At 34.8% G+C, this 27,353-nt stretch overlaps 2 protein-coding genes across 22 annotated transcripts in view; both read left to right on the forward strand.

Moving 5' to 3' along the window:
* Positions 1-27,353, forward strand: part of Hers (Histone gene-specific Epigenetic Repressor in late S phase) — a 545,891-nt gene that overhangs the window by 481,054 nt on the left and 37,484 nt on the right. The window lies entirely within an intron of this gene.
* On the forward strand, positions 3,426-12,414 carry LOC137248958 (transcription factor btd-like). The gene has a single exon (XM_067779984.1). It carries the CDS (start codon positions 8,043-8,045, stop codon positions 8,751-8,753), a length of 711 nt encoding a protein of 236 aa, XP_067636085.1. The 5' UTR covers positions 3,426-8,042; the 3' UTR covers positions 8,754-12,414.

Genomic DNA, 27,353 nt, shown 5'->3' on the forward strand with positions numbered 1-27,353 from the left:
AAATTGTAAAAAATTATGGAAGAATAATTTGTAGTTGAAACACTACACTGACATTCGGAAAGTTTACCTTCAAAAGTTTATCTAGTTGCTATCGATTAATGGAGGTCATTATCAAGCAGGCAAGTTGTTATCGAATAATTGAGGTCGTAAACAAACAATCAGTATGCTGTTGAAGCAATGGTGCATATTCATAGTCAAAATTAAGTAATTTCCAAAAGGCTATCTGTCAAAAAGTCTGCACCTAACTTTAAGTACCTACAAAATTGCGACTGTGAATATGCCCCAATAGTTTCCTGCCTTAAACAAGTTTAGACATGTGCTTACCTACATGACGTGTTGGCGACGACGAGTACCGAAGAAGATTTAATGATGAACTGTACGCTTTAAAACGCAGTAGTTAGGCCATGTTATGCGAAGTCGGCTAAGAAAGTATTTTTATCGGAACCCGTCTATTTATTTTTATCGGAACATCGCAGGAAGTACCAGTTGGAAAACGATTTAAATTCCCTTCGTGTTACCAATTGGCGCCAGCTAGTAGAACGGAGAAGCGACTGGCGCCTCTTTGGACGCCATAACCGTTTGAGCGCCAATTAAGTAAGTAAGTAAGTTAACGACAATCGTAAAGCTAGACGATAAACTACAACGTAAAGTTCAAAGCACCATTAGTAGACGACAATGCCAACGCAGATATCGTGCGTTAGGCGCATAATTTGCCAAACTGAATGAGGCTGTTAATCTACACATTTACACATGTTCCATCCCTAGAAGCCAGACGTTTAGCTGTCAAAACTGTCGTTTGGCAATTTTCATTATGCTATTTTTGACGTTTCTACTTTAATGCTTCCAACTACACATAGATGTATCCGAAAATCAACTCTAGGTCTAGCGAAAATGTTTGGCTTTCTCTAGTATTTTGTTCATAATAACCAAATATCGAAGTGTCGCCATAGTGTGGAAAAGTAAAACCAAAATACTTCAGAAAATGTTGTTCTAGGCAGGCCCGCTCCTCGGCAGTGGTTTGTGTATTTCTGCCATGACCGTCCCGCTATGCTTTTTCGCTGTAATTTTTCAAGCGATGGTTTTTGATTCTTCCACGCACCTTAAAATTATTAAAACCGTTTTATCGAAAGTTGTTTGAAAAATCTGAAATATTTACGCGTTTACAGGCTGCATAACGAGATACAGGAAAAAATGTTTAATTTTTCGTACCATTGTGTATCTCAGTGGAATTTTGAGCCCAAAAATGCGACACGCATACCACTGAGACACAGACAAGCCAACGCCAGCACCGGCGGTCGTTATGACATTGCTTAAGCAATATAACTATAGCGCTACAAACAAACATTTACGAGATGTTAAGTAGCGGCATAAGCGCGAAGCCGAAAATCGCATTAAACATAACCAAACGATCAACGGACCAAAGTATTTTGCCAGTTTAAATATTCGATTGGTGCGGCTGGCAGTTTGGCTCTCGGCTTTTATCGTCAGTGCTGTCGTTGTAGTAACAATCAAAAGAAATCAGCAGAAAAGCCGCTCAAATACCAACGCAACAGTTGGCCCTTCACCCGTTCGAAAGCTCGCGACTAACAACTGTCGTTTAACACCAACAGGCCGCTAAACAGCCACTATGTTCGGTATCGGTTGTCTTTCACACCACCACCAACGTGCTGTACGCCGACAAGATACCCACTACTTGCTAAGCTTATGAGCGTTCGTCGACTATTCATGGTGTGCTCTTGCGGCGCGTAATTTGCTGTTGTTTTTATAATCGGCTGTACTTGTACACAGGGTATTATAACTTTGATTGGATAACGGTTGGCTGTACAGGTATAAAGGAATCGAGAGAGATATAGACTTCCATATATCAAAATCGTTAGTATCGAAAACAAATTTGATTAAGCCATGCCCGTCCGTCCGTCCGCCCGTCTGTCCGTTAACACGATAACTTGAGTTTATATTGAGATATCTTCACCAAATTTGGTACATGAGCTTATATGTACCCAGAATATATTGGTATTGAAAATGAGCGAAATCGAATGATAACCACGCCCACTTTTTATATATACCATTTTGGAAAACACAAAAAACCTGATTATTTAGTAAATAATAACTACACCTAGAATGTTGAAATTTGGCGTGTGGACTGATATTGAGACTCTTGATAAAAAGTTGAAAAAAAATTTTAAATGGGCGTGGCACCGCCCACTTGTGATAAAATCCATTTTACAAATATTATTAATCATCAATCAAAAATCGTTAAACCTATCTTAACAAAATTCGGCAGAGAGATAGCCTTTACTATATGGAATGCTTTGAAGAAAAATTAACGAAATAGGTTAACGACCACGCCCATTTTTATATAAAAGATATTTAAAGGATCGTGTACGAATAAAATAAGCTATATCTATGCAAAAAAGAGCTTTATATAAATGGTATTTCATTTCCCAAGTGGATTTATAACAATTAATAGGAAAAATTTCAAATTTTAAAAAATGGGTGTGGCACCGCCCCTTTTATGACTAAGCAATTTTCTATGTTTCGGGAGCCATAAATTAGTTCAGAATAGATCCATATGTATATGGGGTATTCCATCCCATTTCGACCAATTTTGAACCCGACCCCTTTAGAATTGGCTGAAAGTTTTTCTTCTTTTTCTAGCTTACGAAAGACGTTTTTCAGAATTTTTTCAAATTTTTTCATCCAACTCAAAAAAATTATGAATTTTTAAAAAAAACACCGTTTTTGTTTTCAAAATGCTATAACTTTTTCAAAAATTGACCGTTTGGGATCTTTTTTTTTTTAATTTATTTTTAAATGTACTTTTCGGAAAAAATACAAAAAAATTTTAAAGTTTTTTTTTGTAATTTTTCAGTTTTTCGAGATTTTTTGAATTTCGCCATTTTTTTTTTTCTCATAAAAAACTTCAATCAATTCTGCAATCATCCCCACTAATCCCGGAGTGGGCAGATATTTTTTTTTTTATTTAATTGAAAAAAAAAACTTTAAACATTTTTTTGTATTTTTCCGAAAAGTACATTTAAAACAAATTAAAAAAAAAAAAGATCCCAAACGGTCAATATTTGAAAAAGTTATAGCATTTTGAAAAAAAAAACGTTTTTTTTTTTAATTCATAACTTATTTTGAGTTGGACACCGTTTTTGTTTTCAAAATGCTATAATTTTTTCAAAAATTGACCGTTTGGGATCTTTATTTTTTTAAAGAATTTTGTTTTTAAATGTACTTTTCGGAAAAATACAAAAATACATTTTTAAGTTCAATTAAATAAAAAAAAAAAATAAATATCGGCCCACTCCGGGATTAGTGGGGAAGATTGCAGAATTGATTGAAGTTTTTTATGAGAAAAAAATGGCGAAATTTGAAAAATCTCGAAAAACTGAAAAATTACAAAAAAAAAAAAACTTTAAAAATTTGTTTGCATTTTTTCCGAAAAGTACATTTAAAAACAAATTTAAAAAAAAAAAGATCCCAAACGGTCAATTTATGAAAAAGCTATAGCATTTTGAAAACAAAAACGGTGTTTTTTTTTTTAAATTCATAACTTTTTTTGAGTTGGATGAAAAAATTTGAAAAAATTCTGAACAACGTCTTTCGTAAGCTAGAAAAAGAAGAAAAACTTTCAGCCAATTCTAAAGGGGTCGGGTTCAAAATTGGTCGAAATGGGATTGAATACCCCATATATATTAGCCGTCTTTTTTTCCCGCGTATACGTTTACGTTTACGCTTATCCTCGCTTAGATAATGGTTAGGAGACCCATCTAGCGGCAATGGTTAAATAACTAGCTACAGCACAGGGTGTACCGAAAAGCGGAGACACAAAAACCTCTGTTGTTTGGCTGTGTATAACATATAGCTAAATCGGTTGCGATGAATAGTGGATACACACAATTTTTAGAGGTGAAACATAGAATTTGTGTTGAGGTGAAACATAGACACATATTTCAGTTACATCTGTGTATAATGCGTATTGAAATTTCGTAGTACTAATTTTATGCGCAGCAATTTCAGAGGTGTATTTAAAGTTTGACGCTTAGCAGTCCATATAAAGTTTAAGCGTAAATATCTATAGATGTAAAAAAAAATTATTGCGCAGCCTTGTAACACTATTAAGCACACAAAAAAAAACAACAACAGCATTTCAAGTGTACAGCTGGATAAGTAATGTTCGGTTTCATCCGAACTTAGACTTCCTTACTTGTTTTTATTGTTTATGTCTTTTTCTGTAGTTGTTGTGATTATTGCCGTTGTCGATGGTGGCACTAGCTCAAGTCTGGCACTCATTTTTTTCCACCTCTTTAACGCTTTGAGGTTGTTTTTTACTGCTTTCATTTTGCTTATACAGGAAGTTTTTCCCAGGCCGTTGGTGGTCAAAGTCAAACCTAATAGCCGTTGGCAGTGCCTGTGCTTTCGGCGTCGATGAACACATTGTTAACTAAGTATGGTTCTGTTGTCTTTGGTGCTTAATTATTCTTGATGTTATTGTATATGTTTCATTCATGCGAGTTTTGCTAAGACATCTTGTTTTGGACAGCTCTTCTTGTCGGCGTATTTTGACCGTAGCTGTTGTTTTGGTAAAACACGTTAAATTGAAATGGGAAGTACAAAACACCGGTGTATAAAAGAGTGTATGCGCTTCTGTTATAATATAGCCGCTAAGGGTGTATAAGAGCAGGAAAAGAAATAAAAGCCATGTTGCTTTGTATGTTTTCATACAAGTATTTGAAGCGTGAATAACAAAACAAAAACCAACAACAAATAAGCGCTCGTCGGTATTTAAATGCAGCGTAAATTTACTGCACCATTCTCCCCTCTGACTTACTCAAGCAGCAAGTGTATTTTGTGGGAAAATTTTCAACCTGTGAATAGTGTGGTATTTGCGCTTAAAGTGTTTGTACCTACAACGATTGACCAGCTGCGTTAGACCATCCGCTTGTCTTTGGGATATCAATTCTACGTGTATCTGCTTCATTAAAATCCATTAAAACTTTACATCGCGTTGTATAAAGTCCCAAGCTAATGACTATTATGTGTAGACCCATTCTATGGTAATTTGCCGACTGATGTCAGAAGTGTTGAGGTGTTCTGTGCCATTTGAAGCTAGTGGTAGATTTTTTACGAATTTCACTACTATTTGTTTGACTATTTTTATAGGAGCATAAAAAGCAGAAATTTTCACCCACATACGCTTTGGTCTAGTTTTCTTATAGAGAGTTTTTATAACATTTACGTTAACAAAAGTTTGAACTTGCTTCGCCTCCCAGCAACTTAAGAAGTCATCTCCCTAAGCGCTGTAAAGAAATTCGGCACTCAAGTAGTCAGCCCTTTGAAGAAAAGAAGCAGTCAGCCTTTTGATTAAAAGAAGCACAACAATGTCCTCAGCGACATCCACAACAAGTTGTCATATTACTATGCCAACAATTGACCGATGAACCCCGATCTCAAAGACAAATTCCCCAAAGTCGCAGTTGAGTAAAGCAACCTCCCATAGGAGAAGCGCGTCACTCTATCTCAACTTCGGTCTGGTTGCTGTAATAGCTTATAACTCTTACTTATCCAAAACCAAACCGACATACCCCATTGTATAGCGCGCTTGTAACGCTTCCCCACATGACACCAACCAATTTTTCAATTGCAATGTGGAAGCAACATCTCTTAACTCTTTTTGATCCAACCCTGTTGAAACAGCAAGTTTCCTCGGGCTCAAGTTACAGCATATGGACGACAATTTGTGAGTGCACGCACCTATTGAATGGGGCGAAGCACTGCTACAACAACAATTAACACGTCATACAAAATTTAACTATAACATTCCGGATCCACAGCTGCTGAAGACAATCCTCGTGTTCCAATGAAATGTGAACCAGATACGGATAGAGATTTAACATGCAAATGCAACAACAATGTGATCCATATGGTTCACATACGAGGAATGTCTACCATGACTCGATAACGCTATCGATAACACTGTTCGTTTGCTCTATGGTTCTTGCACATGTTTTACACTTTTTAAACCGCAAATAAAGTTTCGAACTTAAATACTTATTTTATGTTGCATGTCATTTATCAACTTATGCAACTGCGCATATATATTACATACCTCCCACCCAAATATTGCCTGCTGGCGTCATTTCCTTTCCAAAGGCATTCCACTTCCGGCTTAACGCCAGTGCTGCCAAGCAGGAAACATTCACAATTCTTTACTTCCGGTTGCCCGCTGTTTGCAACGCCTGCGGCTTTTGCATTTGTTTCAGAACAAACATATAGCACATAAATAAATAAAATCGTTTAGACGGAAAGCAAGCGAAAAAAATTAGTTATATGTAGTTGCGTTTTGCAAGCAAATTAAATATGCTAAAATTTCACGCGCTCTTTAGCATTGCCAACTATGCAGAAAATTTTGTTGTTTGGCATATGCTTAATGTTTAGTTGGCAAATTTGGCAGAATAGTAGGAGACAACAAAGTAGTATTGGTAATAAGCGTACGGAAAGTAAAACTAATACTACTACTCAAGAATAATCATTAACAATCACACCGCTAGCAACAACAACAATCATTGCGTTCCAATGAACAGTAAGCCAGATACCGACGGATCAATTAGTTGTTGCATTTGCATGTTAAATTTCTATTCGTATCTGAATCAAGCTTCGTTGGAACGCAACAAATGTCTTGATAAGCACAAAATTCTAAAGTCATAAGTAGCTGCTGATATGGCAGTGATTGCCGAATTGTTGTGGTGTTTGCGATTGGCGTCATGTGATCACGTGCTGTGAGTTGTGACACTTGATCGTTTATTTTATTTTATTACTTCACAAAGTTATGCGTAATCGTTTTTTTTTTTATTGGTACATATTTATTTGAGCACAAATTTGTAAGAAGCTGAATATTGCTCGCATATTGTTTTTTTCTTGTTTAATTTCTTGTTTTATTTTTTATGTGCACTTAAAAGCGCAAATATGTGAAAAGTATTTGTGTTAGCTGTCATACTGGTTTTGTGTTGTAGTAGGTTAACAAAAAGTGGCTGCGATAGTAGTCCAATTAAATGAAATGTTGGCAATGCGAGGAGAATGAAGTTGGCGCCAGAAAATCTGTTCAAGCGCGCTAATCGATATAATTGTGCCTTCAATGCAAGTCAGTTTTTTTGTGGTGCTATTTTTTAGTTTTTAAAATGTGTGCTTTCATTAATGCATGCTGAAATAGGCGCCGATAGATTTCGATGTACAATAATTTAGTTGAATAAATGAAAAATATAGTGTAATCAATTATTAAAAAAAAAATTATAAAAACTAAAAAATATGAGTATATAAACAAGAAATGCTGTAAATTAAAAGAAAAAATTATGGGCAATTTTTTAAAAAAGTTTTAAATTAAAAAAAAATTATTAAAAAAAGATTAATAGTTAAAAAAAGTAAATAATAAAAATATTTATTAAATAAAAAAAAATCTAGCAAAAAAAAATGTATTAAAAAAAATTTAAAAAGGTTTAAATATTCCCTCTTACTTTTAGAATGTGAAAAATATCAATGAAATAATCAAAAAATAGTGCCGAAGCAGAAATCAAATCTTGCATTAAAAATTTGCAAACAATGAAATTTAACTAAGGTGTGAACAGCATCCAGCAATGCTGATTTTACACTTACAACAACAAATTTAAAATTATGTTGTATAAAAACACACAATAAAGTTAAAAAACGCAAAAGTGCTGAGTTAATAAATGAAAAGTTAAACAAAACGTAAAAATAGTTGCCTTATCGTCTAACAAAAAACTAAACAAAAAGATTTTGAAAGAAAACGCTTCCTTGTTAAAAACTTAAAAGCAATAAAAACAAATCCTATGTACTCGTATATTTAAAAAAACTGCATAAACATACGTAAATGCAAAAATATATATTTTTGTTACAAAAGAAATAAAAAGAACACAAAACAAATAAATTATAAAAGTTAACATAAAACAAGTCATAAAATCGACAGTGAAATTAATTGCGAAAACAATTTTTCAACATTCAAACACAAACACTGTGGCAACATGAAAAACTGTGCAGCGTGTGATATGTTAAAAATGCAGCAACATCAACAAGAAAATTGCTTAAAAACAACTGCATCACAGCTGTTAAAATCGCTGCATCTGAATTCGAATACATTATGTCAGCAACAGCACTTGCAACAGCAACATCAATATCAACAACAACAGCAACAAATGCATCTACAGCACCAACAACGTTGCTCTAGTGTTGGCAGCACTGGTAGCAGCACATGCGACACACTTTCTTCATTGTCCGGCTCTGCATTGTCACCAACGCCCCACAACAGTCACTTTTCCTGCAGCAACAATCATCATCTACAGCATAGCAGTGGCCTTAAAAATGCACACAATAACAATACTTGCATATTGCCCAACAGCGCTACAGCACTTTCAACAACATTAACGAGCGCTGCTACTGCTGCCGCCAGCGCTATGCCACCCTTCCATATGTCAGGTGACCCCCCGCTGGGCAATGCTTTGCTGCCAGCACAGCATACGGCACAGGCAACAGCACATTCAACAATAACACCACCAGCAGTGCACAATGTGTTGCCCGCCACAGCAGCGCTTGGCGGTGCAGCGGCTATGGCTGCCAATTTGGCTGAATCGTTCACGTTATTACATCAACAGGCGCATCAGCATTTTCGTGATATACTTTATGCAGCTCATATGCTTGGAAGAGGTAAAGAGATTTTATTAAATAAAAATGCATAAAGAAGAAGTTAAGTGTACAATTGATTAAAAGCAAACAACGCATAATTTGGCGGAACAGACAAATAGCTGTATTCTAACGCTTGATAGGAATGTGTGTGCGTTGGTGCAGCGCGAGGTTTCGTTTGTTATGTGAAGCAAAACTTACACTAATATGTCAGCTCATAATTGTAGGTGATTATTTGGTAAAATAATAAACATTTGTCTTCCGCTTTTGTGACAGTTGGCAAAGCTGAAGTGATGGCACCAGTAAATGTGCGAAAAGCGAGTGCTGGGAAGTGCGATAAATAGTAGGAATGCACTTGCTTACTAATGGTGATTTCTTTAAAGGCGAATTCAGTAGAGGTGGTGTTGTCCCAACAGCTGATTGCTTCTTGATAATTTTCCATAGAAAGCCTTGTACTGCAATATGTAAGTTAATCGAAATCAATTAAAATTTTCTTTTGACTTGACGTTCTTCTGCACGGCGAATTGGTTGAATTCGCTTTGCCACCACCTGGTATGGATTCCCTTGATTTCTTTTCTACACGAAAATGTTGCCACTTTCAGGGGCAAACATTTTTAAGATTCTCACTTCGCCCTGTGAAATTGTAGCCACCTGCATGACTTGAAAAGAACAAAAATTGTAACCCTGTCACGTAATAAGCTGTTTCCTCGCGCCAAATAAACAAAATCTTTCGCAAATTATATTTATTCAAATAAAATTCATTTTAGTATACTGTGTTTATTTGTCAATGTGATTCATCATCTGATTGACAGGGCTGTTCTCTGCACCGTCAATGGCAGCGAGGGCAGTTGCATTTTTGGCCATTTTTAGGGGTAGGTTATTGAGAAAAGATAATGATGCCCTCTATTGAGGCTATACTGATTTTACAACAGAACACAACTTTTTGAAGAGTTGGCGTGAAGGCGACATTTTCGTGTAGAAAAGAAATCACCATAAGTAAAAGACTCACTTTTTTCAAATAATTTGATATAATAATATTGCAGAGAAATTAATTTTAGTTCTCAATTTCAAATTTTTTATATCTAGAAGTATGCAAGGCGAATTCAGTACAAGGTGGTGATATCTCATCAGCTGAGGGCTTCTTCTTGCTAATTTCCAAGCAACGCTTTGATACACCAATATGTCAGTTAATCGGAATCAATGAAAATTTTCTTTTGACTTGACATTCCTCTGCACGGCGAATTGGTTGAATTCGCTTTGCCACCACCTGGTATAGATTCGCCTTGGATATATATATCTCAGACCTAAGATGTTTTTTCCTAATGCATTACTTGCGTGGAATATAGATTCTCTACCGAAAAACCTCATCATGCATTCGTGATTTTTTTGTTTTATTTAATTAAATACTGAAAACGTATAAGTTTTACAAAACAGCCTCGTAACCCATTATTACACTACAACACGTAAACAAACAAATAACATTTGACCATAACAATAAGTACTATCAACTCTTATCGCACAATGGTCGACCTCGAGTTAAGTCAATGTTTTCACTATGTGGAGAGCTTTAATCTATGCAAACACCAACAATTACAAAAATGTTTAAAAAATATCAAGCAAAATGTTATGATGGCGTTAGCTGTCAAGCTTTGGATAGGTGTGAACTTATCATAACAAAAGGCAACCAGAAAGAAAAAAAAAAAACAATGAAATGCTGCAACAACAAACATTCTTTGTCTGTCAAGCTGAAAAAATTCGTATATACTCTAACAAATTCTGGTTATTAATGTCATAAACGCCCACAATTTTTTGAATCATATACCTAAACAACAATAAACTTATATAAAACAAAAACTGTAAAAGAAAAACAAATTAAATGAAAGCGTCTGCACGACTTAATGTGTTGACAATAAATTTATAGTCGTCCAAACATTTTAATGGCATCATGTGCTTAATTTTTTATTGAGTTGTCGCCTATGTTCGGCTCGTACAGAACAACGGTAAAAACAATCAGCCCAGTTCTAAATATTTCCTCGGAATTTTTTTCTCGCGAATTTTTTTATTCCCGCGGAAAAATTCCTCCAATTCTTTTCTGCTATGGAGAACAATAATTGGGGAATAGGAATTTCGAATTTTCGAAGTCAGCTGTTTTGTCAATTGAAATTTCGTTGCGCATTTCTTATTTTGTTTAAAATATTTAAAAGTTTAATTATTGTTGCAAATTTGTTTGAAATTAAAAAATAAAATATAAACAATGCACAGTATTGCATTTTATGTGGTATTCACTGAAATGAGTAATGAATTGGCGAGAAAACAACATCAACAGAGGAGCATAAGAAGAAGAAGACGGCAGGATAACACAAATCCGCCGGAGTTGCCTGCTTCCATTCAGCAAAGCATTGTACTGGCGGCCAAGTCGAGTTGAATTCGCCTTTCGTCATATGCCAAAATCTATTTAAGCTCTCTTAAAATATCCTTGCGCAATTTCTGGATGGCTGCATCAAATATACCAAGAGCTCTTCCGTTGCTTATGATATACTTTTCGACTTAAAATAAAGAATATTGTGGTAGAATGTACATATTTTAGCACACATTTGTACAAATAAGTGTTATTTCTTAAAAGAACAAATTTCCTTTAACTATTTTGATGCATTCCCTTTAATTTAACAAGTGAAAAAACTCCTAAGAAATGGCAGAGAAATCTCTCTCACACTCACATTCATAATACCTACTTTTCTCCCATAACCGGTTTCCGCTTTTTCGAACATTGTTCAGAATCAGAGGAAAGGGAGAAGTGAAAAAACTCACAAGGAATTTTTATATAGAATACGAGGAATGGGAGAAGGGAAAAAACTCGCACGGAATTTTTGTTTAGAATTGGGCTGAATATGTAGTAAGCACGCCAAATTTTTATATGACATAGCTCTTAGTAAGCTATTCACAACTGTCACTGTTATCTGTCACGGCTTTCAATGCTTAAGTCAAAACATTGAATATGTGTGTGTGAATACTTATGTATATAATCTCTGAAGCATTAAAAAAGGTTGAGAATGCAATAATCGACTGTGACATTTTATATATCGTCATTAATCCAGTCACAGCTGTACCGCGCGCTTGTCTCAAAGTGTCAAATATGTAAATGAGTGGCACTAAAACTTCTATTAGAAGAAAGCGCTTTAGATTCCTAATGGGTCTCATTACGTAAATGTTTAGTGTGGGTTACGGTGCATTGGGGTGCTTGTTAATGATCTGCGTCACTTGCGGTGTTCGTTTATATGAATATATAAATAATTTGTCATGCAATAATGCGCCACAAAGTAATTTAAACACAACATTTTAATATAACATTTTAATATAACAATTTGACAAACATCAACGCGCTCACAATAAATACACCATGCCACATAAAAGACATATGACATTCCTAATCATTTGATTTAGTGTACGAAAACCGTGCGGCATGGCTTATTTTACCAACAATATATGCGAAGAAGTATATTGGAGGTTAGAGTTCGCGTTTTGCGTTGTTGGCAAAACAATCCATTGGTTGTGCATTGTCGTTTTGCATGCCCTTAAATGTGATTATGTGTAAATTTATTTGTCGTTGTCCCAAATTGTGTCACACCTCGTAATCTACTGCCAACTGAGTGAAATACTGTGGTCATATACAAATAGTAGTAATCCGCGTTTAATTGAGTTTAAGCTACACTAGGTTAGGTTGACATGCTATAAAAGAAAATTAATGGCTTTTTCAGAGGTTGGCTACAGATGAATAGAAATTTGTTTTCTGTAATTTAAGTACTTCAGAGTAAAATGTGGGTCATAGAAGAAAAAAGCGTATAGCAATCAAAAGTTTTAAAAAAGTTTAGGAACAAAATTGCACATCTTTACACATAGCTTGATCCGGCTGAAATCTTTCGAAGAACTTTTCTCTGGAACACCCCATAGCCGCCTCATCTGAAGTTGTCATAGTCATGCTTCTGCAAGGTTTAGGGGCAGAAATTGGACATCTTTGCACATAACTTGATCAAGCTTAAATCTGTCTAAGAACTTTTCTCTGGAACACCCCATAGCCGCCTCATCTGATGTTGTCATGGTCATGCTACCATATAGGAGGACGGATACGATATAAGTGACTTGTGCGGAACCGGGCCGGGAGAGGACTTTACTTTTCAAGAGTGCCTCTTCGCTGGATTTCTAAAGTGACATTGTTATTGTGTTGATGCTGGCTCCCAATTAAACGAAGTCCTTGACTCTTTCCAAATTAGGTCTACCAACAGTGACGTATTACCAAGACGCAAGCCCTTTGCTTGATGACAGCAGGTACTTCTTTTTGTCCTCATTCATCATCAAACCCATCTTTTCCGCTTCTTTTTCCAGTTTGGAGTAAGCGAAACTTACGTCGCGGGTGCTCAGGCCGATGATATCAATGTCATCAGCATAGGCCAGTAATTGCAAAATAATATTATTCTGACTGAACTGATGGTGTTGCTGAGACATCAAACTCAGACATTGCGATATATAGGCAGCTTCTTTCAATGCTGTCAAAAGCGGTTTTAAAATCGACGAAGAGGTGATGTGTGTCAATTCTATTTCTATTTTCTTCCTGTAAAAGCGCCTCGCTTCCCTTTTCAAGTCGTGGTAGCGTTCATAATCTCTTTATAATGTTTAAAGAGAAAGTTCAAAAGTTTTGAAGATAGTAGAACATGTCTTTTTTAGTTCCCGTAACACATACTTACATATAAACGTTAACACAGTCACTTTTGAAAACAATTTGCTACCTAAAGAATCTCAAACTGACTTCCATTAGCTGGAGTAAATGTTAGCTAAATGTCTATTAAAACATTTTCCCAAAACGCACATAAGCCCGCCAACCCACAATGACAGTTCAAATAAATTTTGCGGCATGTGGCCCAATACCGCATAAAATATGCAAAGTCCTCTTTTTTATCAGACACATTTTATCAGCATTCACGCAGGACGACACAAAAAAGACTTCAGAAAAGCAGCTGAAACAAAATATTTACAAACTTACACATGAATAAATAAGTAATTCAGATGCATGTGTATTCATGCATATCCTTCAAACACCATATAACCCATCACACATTTACATATTTGCAAACGCATTTCGTTGATGAAGTAGCTAAACGACCATGTATGTATGTATGTTCATACTTCACTTGTCCATCTACCCCTTCTTTCTCACTGTTATCGGTCCACATCATTGAGTTACTCGACAAATCAGCAACTCTATAGAACTGGCAGCTTGAAAAATTGTCAATTGTTGAGTTTGTCACGCTGACAAAATGATGAATTGGCCAGAATGTTTTGCCGACGCGATAACACTTGGAACGTATACGCAGACACAGTGCGGGACGTACTTTTATGCATTCTCATATCCATAAGTGTACATCTATACATATGTATGCTTCTACGCAGGATTTGCATGCTCTGGGCACATTTAGAAATATCAGCAGCAACAATTTGTAATGAGAGGCATCTGACCGCTGCACAGTGTTTCGTGTAGAACAAGCTAGCTGGACAAAAACAAAGTTCTTTTTCCAAGAAAAGTATAATGAGAAATGAAAGAAAACAAACAAAATAACGGGATTTTTGCTTTTTTTGATATTTTTGCTCATATATATTGAGTAATTGAAGTAAGAAGGCAGGAGTGGCCGTAAAATGCATTGATTAATTTGCAAAATTCTTGTTGAATATTAAGATTCATATTTCTTTTAAGTGAACACTTTTACATAATTTTTTTGATGGATTCTAAGCTCGAAGGTAATTAAAATTTTTTAATAGTAATTCTTTCGCAATAAGAGTATTTTCAATATATTTAACATTCCCTTATTAAGAAGAAAAGGTATTTTTTCTCTATATTTTTAACTTTAGGAACAAAAAAGTTACATACATCCGGGCTAAATTTTACATATGTTATAGTCGCAAGTATTCTCTAATAGTCGAAAGAAAAAACCATTGCGAATTCTTTCCACATCTATTTTTAATTTTTTTTTTTGTAGATTTAGTTATCTCTACATATAAAATAGGATGTATGTACGTACCAGCTCCGACAAGATATTTGAACCTTTAAAGCTGATCTACAAACGGCAAAACCAATTCCCTGGTACAGGGAACAAACACGTAGCCATAAAACATACAAAAATAAACGCGCAAGGTCAACAAGATCACACCAAAAGCAAAAAGGCGAAGATCATTGACTTCAACCTGCCACAACCTACCGCACCAGTCACCAAGGCATAAAAACAGGTACATACAATGGATTGATGAAGATAAACCAAAACCAGGTTTCGGCAATACCAATGACGGCAACACTGCTCGTAGGTTTTTCGAAAATTCTGAGGCTAGTGCTGAGATTACGGGATTGGATGTAACGCTCATCAAAAGATTCGACACTCTCCTTCGCGCATTAGCATCTGGGTACAATATAAATATCCAAAAATTTGAAAAATTTGCGGTCGAGACTAAAAAACTATACATAGATCTCTATCCATGGTTTAACATGCCTGATACAGTTCATAAATTCTTAGTGCATAGTACTGATATTACAAAATCAGCAATTTTACCTATTCGTCAACTTTCCGAGGAAGCACAGGAAGCCCGTAACAAAGATTTGAGACGATTCAGGGCTGATAACACACAAAAGCAGTCGCGTGAAGCCACGAATAGAGATCTTATGAATATGTTGCTTATAACATCGGATCCTTTAGTTAACAGTTTTAGGGAGATACCTAAGAAAAAATTTAAAAGTCTGACTAAGTCTTAAATTTACTGTCCCCCGATAATGTTGAGGAGTCAATAAATACCCCAGTTGTTTCAAGCTTTCACAGTAGTGTTGCTGATGTTCATGACTATTCCACAAGTGACTCATCCAATGAAAGTGATGATAGCGAATAATAACATAATTATAAAAGATAACCTACGCTATAACTTTTTGTTGGATCAGGTTTTATTCAATTTAAATCTATTGTCTTTTCTACTTTGTATGATACTTTACTTTTAAGTTTTTGTAATAAGTAATTTTCACATAATTAATTTAATTATTTACATTGTTATTATTATTATTGTAATTCACTTTTACATTCCTGACTGGTACTATAAAATAATTCTGTAAAAATTGTAGTGCCAGGATAAATACTCAAATAAATACAAAATATGTATGTACATATGTACAGTCACTCACATAAATAAGTAGACACCCCTTTTTGGATAATTCTTACAATTTTCGCTTTCGCAAATTTATTTTAACTAATTTCCCATAAGAAAATTTGTCACGATCTATAACAAAAACTAAATTATATTTAAAAAATTCGACGAATTTTCATAAAAAATTTTAATTTTTTTTCCGAATTTTTAGAATTTTTTAGAGTATTGAGATTTGTATTCCATTCAATTTAAGTACAATAATGTAATATTCTTAAGTCCTTTAAATTTTTTTGGATCTATGTCACTTATTCACATGAGTTACTGTATATGAAATAAGCAAATGTATGCATATGAAGTAAAATTTTGGAAAAAAAATAAAAAAAAGAACATATGGCTGAAAAAAATGACGTAGTTGTAATAAATGACTGCATATGAAACGGAAAATCTCATAAAATAATTTTGTCCAGTTAGCTTGTTCTACACGAAACACTGTGCGCTGGCTGATAACTTCATGAAAGGTTTGTTATGTTGGATACGAGCCCATATGTACGTATTAAGTGTGTAAACTTTGTTGTATTTATTTGTGGTTTCCCACCACACGTGGCATAGGTAAACAGGAAGCGTATGAATGCAAATTGCTTATCACACATAGCTAGTATGAATACAGTTCGCATAGATAACCAAACAAGCTTGAACATACTTGTTGGTCACTATAAATGGTGACCAGCTGCATCACCTGTGATAATTAGACTGCTTTGGTTCCACAACTGTTATTGTCCTGTTCAGGAGGTTGAGAATTTTCCAATTAACACCGCTTAATGCCCTATTGTGTTTCAATAGTGACGTCTTATTGGTTTAAAATTGACTCTGGCTACGCATACAACTGGCAGGCCGATGTTGAAGCTGCTGAGATATCGTTTGTTCTGTTACATGGTTGTCAAAAACTCTTCTATATTTAGTATGGTAAGGACAAATCATAACTTTTGTAGCGTCTGCTTTGTCAATTTAGTTCTTAGACTTGATAGCCGTTTTGAAAAAGGAGTAAAGAAGAAAATTTATTTGAAAACTAGGCGAGCTAATTCAGTAGTGCTATTATCCGTATTTGGGCAAACAAATTTTGATTTTCCATAAAGTGTGAAGTCCCTAGCTTAGTATATTTACGGTATCTGCTTTTTACTTCATTCCATCTTTTCAAACAAAAGACAGTTTAAATGGGTTTTCGTTGCACAGTGGAAGCAATTTCCGATGACAAATGCTAAACTTCAAAAATTCCTTTGGAAATTGGTTGAAAGTGCGCAAAGCAAATAAAAAAATACATATAAAATCTGCACTTACTAGGTCAATAGGTCACATAACTGAATATGAATCAAGGCTAATGCGTTAATATCATATTTAATCAATAACTGTTTTTTTTTGTATTGCGAACTGTGGCGCTTTAATTCACACAGGCCGACAGCATCTCAGACCCAGAAACCGTACTATATTTTCGAAGGATTTTGATGTGATGAATCGAAATCTGGCCTCAAAATTGCTCTATCAGCTCTGGTTTTCGGGATATCCTAACCTAAAAGTGCAAAAAACACTGTTTTTGCCCATATTTGAGGTTATGTAGCCTTGCAGATGTTTGCTTTCACCAAAATTAAAGGATGACATCCTTAAATGCAAATCTTCTGTTTTCAAATGGCGTTGAGTTTGCTCAAATATCATTTTTTTTTTTTTCGCTGAGAGTGGATTAGGGTTAACTTGGTTAGCCCACTTGTGGTGTGAGATATCTAGATAAATAAGACTTATTTTAAGAAAAGTATGCGAGTAAACGCAAGAAAATTAGTAAACGACTATATCATGTCTATATTATCTCCATCGATTTTCAGGTGTAGGAAAATTTAGAAACATGAAAATTTCAAAATGCGATATCTCAGCGAAAAGAATGATATTTGAGCAAACTCGACGCCATTTGAAAGAAGAAGACTTCTATTTAAAGATGCCATCCTTTAATTTTGGTGAAAGCAAACATCTGCAAGGCTACATAACCTCAAATATGGGCAAAAACGGTGTTTTTGCACTTTTAGGTTAGGACATCTCGAAACCAGAGCTGATAGAGCAATTCTGGGTCTGAATGTTGGTTAAATTTTGTCGGCCTGTGTTATTAGCGATTTTTTGGAGCAATGACTCTCAACTTGGTTTCGTCTGACATTTTTCTGTTAGTTATTAAGTGCATGATCTTGAAAAAAAGATAAATCATAAACTTCTAATGTTGCTACACAAATTTACTGCCTGTTAATTATTCACACGTTTCAATTAGCTTCTACTATGCTACACAACGACTAGCACCCTCATTCTAACGCACACTGCATTGTTGCTGTAGCTGGTAATAAAAGTGTAGTTAATTACGCAGAACTTATGATGCAGCACACCTCAGTTAACACTGAAACATTACTTCAGCTGCAAACGCATCATCAACTTTCCACACATCAACAGACAACACTTAACCGTCAACAATCGGCAGCGGAACATTGGCGTTGTTACCTCTTCTCAACACTTTAGTTTTACCAATATACTTAGCCGCTTTTATATATATATTTTTTTTTTATTTTCCCCCACTTTTAGCATTTGCACGTCTGACATCAGCGTCAACATGAAAATCCACATCATTACCAACATAATTATCGTTATCGTAATCATAAGCATTAGTTAGTGGTAGCACTGACAGGCGCGGCATTATTGGCACTTTTTATATTCACTGCTTGCTGTATCTTTTTCTGCTTTTCGTTTTTGCACAAAGCGTTGGTATGCATGTATGTATACAAATGCACTTGCTGTAATTATCGTACTTGAGAATGCTGCTGCGCTGACAGTGACAACGCACGGCTGCAACGTAATGTTGTGGCACATTGCAGCGTTTAATTATTTATGCGCTGATGACATTGACGATGGCTGCGTTGATGTGGCTGATGATGATAAAATTTGTGTGTGACGTGTTCAAGTGCGCTTGAATGGGGGAGATGGCATATTCTAGTTGATGGCGCGTTGAATGCGCTAAATGGGGCATTATTTATGTACTTCAATGCAATTATTGCAAAAAGTGTTAAAAATAAAACTACATGATTTATTCTAGCATTTCAAATTTGATTTTCTGAATGAAAGTTTCCACATTCATCTATGTATGGGTTGAGTGCAAGCCAATAAAATATTTTTGCTGTTTAAAGGTAAAGGTGTTCAAATGCATGGGATGACATCTGCATATGTGTATTTCATACACACAATAATAACTATGCATATGACACATATCTGATCCATATTATGTATGCATGTGTCATAACGTCTAAGTCTTTTGACATATACGTCGACCCATCGTTAATTAATTATGCGCACAAATTGTGCGAAAACTGGTCGCACATGTTTAAACGTATACTCAAGAACAACACTTGGAAGTGCAGTATTTTGTAGTCAAGTAGCGCTAAATATCAGGGCGTTGAGTCTTGCATAATATTAGCATGCGACAATAAAAAAGCACGATCTGTTGCTGCTTATGTATACATAGAGTAGAGTATTAGTCGCTTGAGCTGCGAATGCTGTCATCCGAGCGTTGCGCCGACCATCAATCATTCACTTATTCATGCATTGCGTGGAATTGGCAAATGCTTGGCAATATAAAGGGTGATCTACAACGATCTAAAAGGAATTAACTGTTATTTCATTTTGAGGATTATTTTGCCAATTTACACACTTTTTGTAATTTTCTTTTCTTTTTTTTTCAATTATAAAATCTTATTGGATTAAACCTTTGCGTTATGTTATGCCAACTACCTACTCTTAGGGCCGTTTTCACCATCTCCAGTTAACTTTCCTATACTCGCGCGTTGGTCTGTGAGACCGACAAAACGCTTTTCCGTAAATACTCTTTTTTCCAGAATTTTCTGTTAGCTGCCGCTTTTTTTACAAGCTTTGTCTTAGTGCTGTTTTGGTGTTTGTGCGAGACGGACATATTGGTGTATTTGATAGCAATTGGTCTCTGAGACCGGCGCGAGTATATGTGTAACTTTTTGTGCAGGTAAAGAATTTTTGTTTTGTTTGTGTTTTTTCTTCATTGTTGTGTATTTTATTATTTTGCATGTACCTTTAATTATCAAAATGAATCAAGAGCAAATCAGACTACTTTGTAGAAAGAAATTTCGAGTTCTGAATATGAGGATGAAAAAGACAGCTAGGTTGAAGATTTTGTTGTTCTAACTGTTACTATAAGGATAATGAAAAAGTTATCTATTTGTTTATTATTGCAAAAAAAATATTTTTAAGCTAAGGGTTTGTTTTTTTCTGAAGGAAGCAAAATTTAAGTTTTGTTTTTGCAGCAACACTAACGTTTTTGAAGGCTGTTTTTTTATGAAATGTGATATGCCCTAATTTTTATTTAAAGACTGATAATTAAATCAACCTGTGAAAGTTTTGTTTCAAAAAACTAGTATTTGATGTAGTTCAAACTTTCGGTCTGTTTGACCGTGCGCGAGTATATGTGTTATAAAAATTGGCGCGAGTATAGGAAGGTTAAGTTAGATTTTACCTGGAGGATAGCAATCTATCAGACAGCTTTATTTGACATTTTACACCAACACAGGGCGACAAACTCCCGGTTAAATCAATAATTGTGAATATTTTGTGGATCAAATTAGAAAAATCTATTGTGAATACACCAAAAATTTTCCAAACAGCTAACTTTTTTTACACTTCTTCCTTGCATTTCATTGAGACTCGAAGCTTCGATTAGCATGAATAAAACGAAAATGTCAATAACTTATTGATGAGTCAATAACTGAAGATGGTGAAAACAGCGCTTGAAGTAGTTCTTAAAACTGATAATTTAAAATAAATTTGACTCAATCTCCACACTGGTAGTTCATATTTGAGCATATGGTAGATGTACGTTTAGCGTGCTGTTACTTACGTTCGCAAATTGTTTACCAACTACTCGTATCTACTTGATATGCATTACTGCAAGTGTTTAGCAAAAATATATCACATTGTTCTTGTATTAGTAAGCTTACTTCGCACTATTTACCAGACAGCCGGTTTTGTTTTTATTAGGGCATAATCTATATGTTGTTGTTGAAAATTTTTACTGCTGCAGTTACTATGATTATTTTAGGCAACAAAAAAAACACAAAAATAAAAAATGGCGAGGAGGTTAAGGTCGAGCTTCTCTTTCAATTTGCATCGTGCTCGTTTTTATTTTTCTCTGCGAATTTGCGGGACGAGACATACATGCTTTATGCCAACTCCGAACGGCATCTACAAGGCAGATAAATTTTCCCTTTTCATGGGAGAAATACACTCGGAGTGTTAGCCAAATCACTACCGAGGGGCGACAGCACTTAGAAAAACTTTTCTAATTGAAACAGCTTGTTAGGCGTGGCACGCTACCTCCACACCACAGCGGCCGGCATTTTAGAAATTTTTTTTTCGATTTTCTTGAAGATGATATCATCGTGCGTCTTTTTCTATAGCTTGCTGAAGATAGCAAAAAACCGTCTTGAAAACCTTTGAGCCCCACCCTGAGGCATCGCGATCTTTCGCTTCCTGATTTAAGTATGTTAATTTTGCACGTGCTTTTCTAGATGTGCTTAATTTGTTTATAATATTCCACTTTTGAAATATAAATTGCTTTTGAACACACTTCACTGGCATATATTTTAACCACTTTACACATAAAATTAACACTTCATTCTTCACCAATTGATTATGAATACTTTTGAGATTGTAAATTCGGTTTATTTCTATTTTTCTTCGACTCTTTTCAATTTATTGCCACGATATTCATTGCATCAGCTGTTTAATAGCTTACGTGTTGCCAACTTTTGCTTTTTTTTACACTTAAATTGAATTGCCACTGATTCAATAGTTGCTTTTTATATCTACCACAATATCGTTAAATATTTCACTTATTTCTTAATAAAATTTTGATTACAACACGTCACTACTTTAATTTTCTGCCATCAAATCCTATGCATCAAATAACTCGAATTACTTAACACCTTACTTAAGGTATTTTAATGTGCGGATCATGCTTACGTGCAGTTGTCATAATAAAGTAATTTAACCATAAACATTGCTAGACAAATACAATTCCAGCAACAAATATGTCTGGAATCTACAAGGCACACAACCACAAATACTCACGAGTATAGCCGCATAACCAGCGACGCGCCATGTATCGATACTTCCTTATAAGTTTGACTCGTTTATTTTTATCAATATCCGCATTTTTATTGCTTACCCAACTACCATCAATTGATATTGTAGACAAAATGTCAATAATAAGAAAGCCACGGATTGTATTGCGAAAGCATTATATCAACAGTTCAATCACAAAAATTGTATGTCAAAGACCTTGCATACAAATCCTGACAAAACCAGCAAGCATAACGTAACAACATAACATACTCCTTTCGATTGTTGTGGAATAGGAAATGCGCACAACCAAGAAACATACGATGTATGTGTATAAGAGGGGGGGGGGGGGGGGGGGGGGGGTTTTAAGTGTTTGTGGTGTATTAACGACTTTATGATAATATTAGGCAACCACAATTTTATTACCATTTAAACAGGTTGTGAGTTTTTATTGTCAATACATTTCAATTAAATACACGTTTGTACAACATTGGTAATTAAATATTGAAATATTTTATAAACATGCTATGAGCAGGTAGAACAAACGCGGTTTATTTCGATATTTCATGGGACTATCCCGTAGTGTAGAATTCGAACTACATATATAAATAGCCTGGCGGTTTTTTATTTTTAAATATCGTCGACGCCACGGCAAAAGTTGCTAACTCTGCTTCTCACTCAAAATGACTTTTTGATAGTGATGGAATGAGACTCGACTTTTGCACATGGCCGTAAAAGAAAAGTGCGTGTTTATTGTCCAGAATCACTAATAATTAATAAAAAATAAAAGCTGCAAACTCCATATATTTTATATACATTTTCAAATTTACAAATTCTAATTTGTTTTTGTAAATCAATAGGATAATGTCAAAATCTTACTACGCCGAAAGTTCAAGTGTCAAATCATATTAAAAAGTACCAATTAGCTGATTTACGGCAGTCCCTGTTTCTCGTGCCACCATTCAATTGAGCTTTTTCGTTCTACTGTAACGTTTTGCATGATGCAGTTAGCAGCTTTTACCGCGGCGTCGACGATATGCTACCCACGATTTTCTATCAGAATGTGCTTACAAGCATCGTTTGAGGCGCTTCCTAATTATTTTTTAATTTCATTTACACAGTCTATATGTTCAGTTAAGCGGAAATGTGATCAGTTGCCTCTTGATACACACTGAAAGAAAAAGACTGGTAAAATCAACCGAAATACGGGTCAATTCAACCGAAATTCTGTAAATTTGTATCCATCGTAACAAGATGTTGAATCAACTGCGCACAAATCGTTGATTCGCAATTGACTGTTTTAGTAATAAAATAAACAAAAGAATTTGTTTCATAATACTTTACCCCATAGTTTGTTATATTAACAATTATTACTGTCGCTTCTGGAATACCAATCAAAACTGTTAATATGAAAGGGATTTCTGTTCTTTTGAAATTACCAGTGCAAATTGTTAAATTAACATAGTTTATTGTCGAAATGACACTACCAGTGAAATCTATTGAAATAACACATATTTCCTTTTTTTTCTAGATTAATAGCGTAAACTTTTACATCAACAGAGTTTTCTGTTCATATAACATTAATACCTGTGGAAAAAATAAAAGCCGGATATATATATATATATATATATATATTTAAAATTACGTAGTTTTTTTTTATTTGTATAAATTACACATAAGTCATTTCCTTTCTCATGATTTTATTGCTATATTTAGTAATAATAATTAAAATAATAATAATAACTTAAATCTGAATTCAAATAAACAAAACTTGTTCCGAAGTACCATCGAAAGCTTTGTACGAAAGTATGTTGCCATACATATATATACGTAAATATGTGAATACATAAATGCGCATGCTTGCTACATATGTACATATTTACACACGCATTAGTACATGCTCTAGCGAAAATAAGGGTACTGCACCGTTTATTAAACCACATTGGCGTCGGTTTCAAGCAGGGATGCACCTTAACGTTAAGCTAATCGTTTATCCAAAAATTTCCACCGTTTCCGTTGAAACACTTCGAAATATTATCGATAAAGAAATTATAAAGATAAATTGTATCTCGTTTTTAACCGAAACGAAAAGCTTTCGTTAACGTTAAAAACGTTAACGAAAACGTGATACTTTATGTTTGAATTGTGCTGGCAATGCTATAGCCATGGTGAAGCCGTAAGGTGGTAACAGCGAGCGGACATACACACACAAACTCCATGTAACTTGTTCGTGTAATTCGTTGGTGGTAGTGTCAAAAATACTCTGAGAAATGTTCGTACTGTCAAAATTCGTGAGAAAAGTTGCAATCAGCTTGACTAATGCTTTCACCTTTAGTGACTCCGCCATCAATCAGCTTTGCCAGCATATTTTGAAATTAATAAATCAACATAAACGATTTGATTTCGTTTTGATATGGCAGAAAACGAAGCAAAATCATTTCGGAAATTTGACGTTCTTAACGTTAATAAACGAAACGGAATGACTTTGTTTCGTTTATTAACGTTAATTATCGTAACGAAATGATATCGGTTCGTTGGTTAAGCATGCCTGGTTTCAAGAACTTTATTTCAACTTTTTCTTCAAAAATGTTCACCATATTGTTATATTATAATTATAGTTATATTTGTGTACGCACATTTGATATAAAATGTTTCCATTTTCTTTGAATTTAAAACAAAAATCGGACAAATAAGTACATATGTATGTACTTACTAACCGAACTTCAATTGGGCGTACATCAAATATGCTGGCACACATTAAACATTATACACTTTTATTAAACGCACTTTCACCAAATTTTATTTTTTGCAATTTATTTAATTTATAGTTTTGAACTTCGCCGCGCGTCACTTCACTTTTCAAATAGAAATGAAAATAGTAGTCACGAAACTGATTCTCAATTTTTTCAGTTTCAGCTCATTCTCAATTTCTTCTCTCGCATGTAGAGTTGCCACACTTGGCTGTTTCGAACAAAACTTGTAGTATAAACGTTTGACATAACATTTTAAATAGAGAACTTGTAAGTTATAGAAAAGTAAAGAATCAAATCGCGGGAAGGGCTAACTTTACATGCAATTCGGCAAGTTTAATTCTCGTAACACTTTATTTTGAAACGATACGGCAACAACTCAAACTTTTATGCTGTGGGAAACATCAACATTAAAAAAGAATGTTTTTTATTATCTAACTTTGGAAAAATCCTGAACTTTTCCAACAAGAGGGCGCAGTTTTGCATTTCGCTTCAAGAAGAAGTTGCAAAATTGTACCCGATAAATAGGTGTCCCGGTATCGCATAATTTTTGCACAGCAAATTCAAAAAAGGGGTTTTCGTTTTGTATTAATGGAAAACTAGTTTTTTGGTGTTTTCCCAATTGGTGTGTTTTTTTGATTTGGTGGTTTTCTTATTTTTTAACAAGTGGCACCATCGTCATAAGTACAAAGTAGAGAGCGCAGCGAGCGTAAAATTCTATTTGAAATTTGCTCATGCATTGACTGTTGTTCGCTGTTGAAATGACCAGTGAGATCAGTTGTGTTAACAGAAAAATCAGTTAGTTTGATTAGGAATCTGTAAATTTTACAGAATTTTGTTAAGTTAAGAGCGATAATTTCTCTTCTGTTGAAATGACCAAACTAATTTGTTCGCTTGACAGAAGAACTTGGTCGAATTACCCATAACTCGACGAATTTCACCGAATCTCCGTTAAGTCAAAAACGACAGAACCAATTTGTTGATTTTACTAGCACCATTTCTTTCAGAGCATATACGTATGTATAAATATTATATATGTTTACAACTTTCCAAAACACTTCACTTTAACTTTTACCAGGTGCTTTTCCACACTGTCATAATGTGACACTTGATTTATTAATTATTTTCTTTATACCATTTATCCATTTTGCTGTTGTCATATTAATGACAACAATTTGGACGGCAATATTTTTAACTTTTACCTACGTCCACTCCTTTACAGTCATGTATAGTGATAGAACGATACGATTACTGAGTGAGTATTATCGATACTTTTCCAAAAAATACTGGAGTATTTCGTACTTGATGCTTTTTTCCCCGATACTTTACCAAGTGCCAATGGTCCACCAAGTGCCAAGATCAACAAAGTTCAGTCCATTAACACCACAACCTGAGCATAATTTGAGATCGTGGACGATGCGGTGAAACCACCGCATTTAACTTAAACCGACTTTTTTGATAATGGTGAAGTGGGAGACGACTTCTGAATATGGTGGTAAAAGAAAGTTATGTGTTTATTGTCCAGAATCACTTAGTCCAACAAAATTATGAACAGTTGCTAACTCCATAAACATTTTAACTTGTCATGCAATATATGTATGTAGCGTTTTCGTTCTACTGTGAAATTTTGGTGGATGGGTTTAGCAGCTTTCACAGCATCGTCGACGATATATTTGTATTGAAAATGTTCGAAGTCAGATCATATCCAACCTAGCCTACTTTCAAAAATGGGAAAAAGGAACAATGCTTTAACAAATACTGATGAAGTGGTGAAACTTGACGAGTGGAAAAAAGGTTACGATGCACAATATAAATTTATTAAAAAAAAATAAATGCAAGTCGCGTTAACCTCTGAAGAGATTTCTTCCAATTGGCGTCAGTCTCCTTTTAATTTTTTCTAGAACCTATATGTTTTACGCCGACTCCGAACGGCATCTACAAGGTAGATGAGTTTTCACTGAGAAGCTTTTCATGGCAGATATGCACAGTGTTTGCCAAATAACTTCCGAGGGGCGACCCCTCTCGAAAACTTTTTTTTGAATGAAAAAACCGGTTTCTAAATTTTTGATGTTGCTTTGTCTGGGGCTTGAACCTAAAATCTTCAGATTGGTAGGCGGAGCACGCTATAACCACACCACGGCGGCCGCAAATATAAATTTTTTACATTAAATTTAAAAGTTTTGCAAACCGTTAATCAAAAGCCGTTGATATCACTTTGCAATATGGCGAAAATATGATCCTTGGTATTATATATAGATCTGATCAAAACCGGATATGGACCACTCCTACTTTGATGAAATGGGGCTTACAGTGTTAATCTTAACAAAATTTCCAACATATACATATACATACATATGGTACGTAACAATACTTCCAGTAGAGATAAACTTATCAAAAGCTTTTGATACTGTCAACCACTACACGTTATTGCAAGACTTGTAAGGTCCCCTCTTTCTCCTAGTCTCAAACGGTGAACCGCAAATTATCAGTCTGATCGGCAGACATCGGTGCACTTCAGGAACGTAACATCTAAACCAATAAGAATTAAACAAGGTGGTGTTCTATACCCGCTTT

Source organism: Eurosta solidaginis, chromosome 4 (genome assembly GCF_040869045.1).
Source record: "Eurosta solidaginis isolate ZX-2024a chromosome 4, ASM4086904v1, whole genome shotgun sequence".
Taxonomy (NCBI): Eukaryota; Metazoa; Arthropoda; class Insecta; order Diptera; family Tephritidae; genus Eurosta; species Eurosta solidaginis.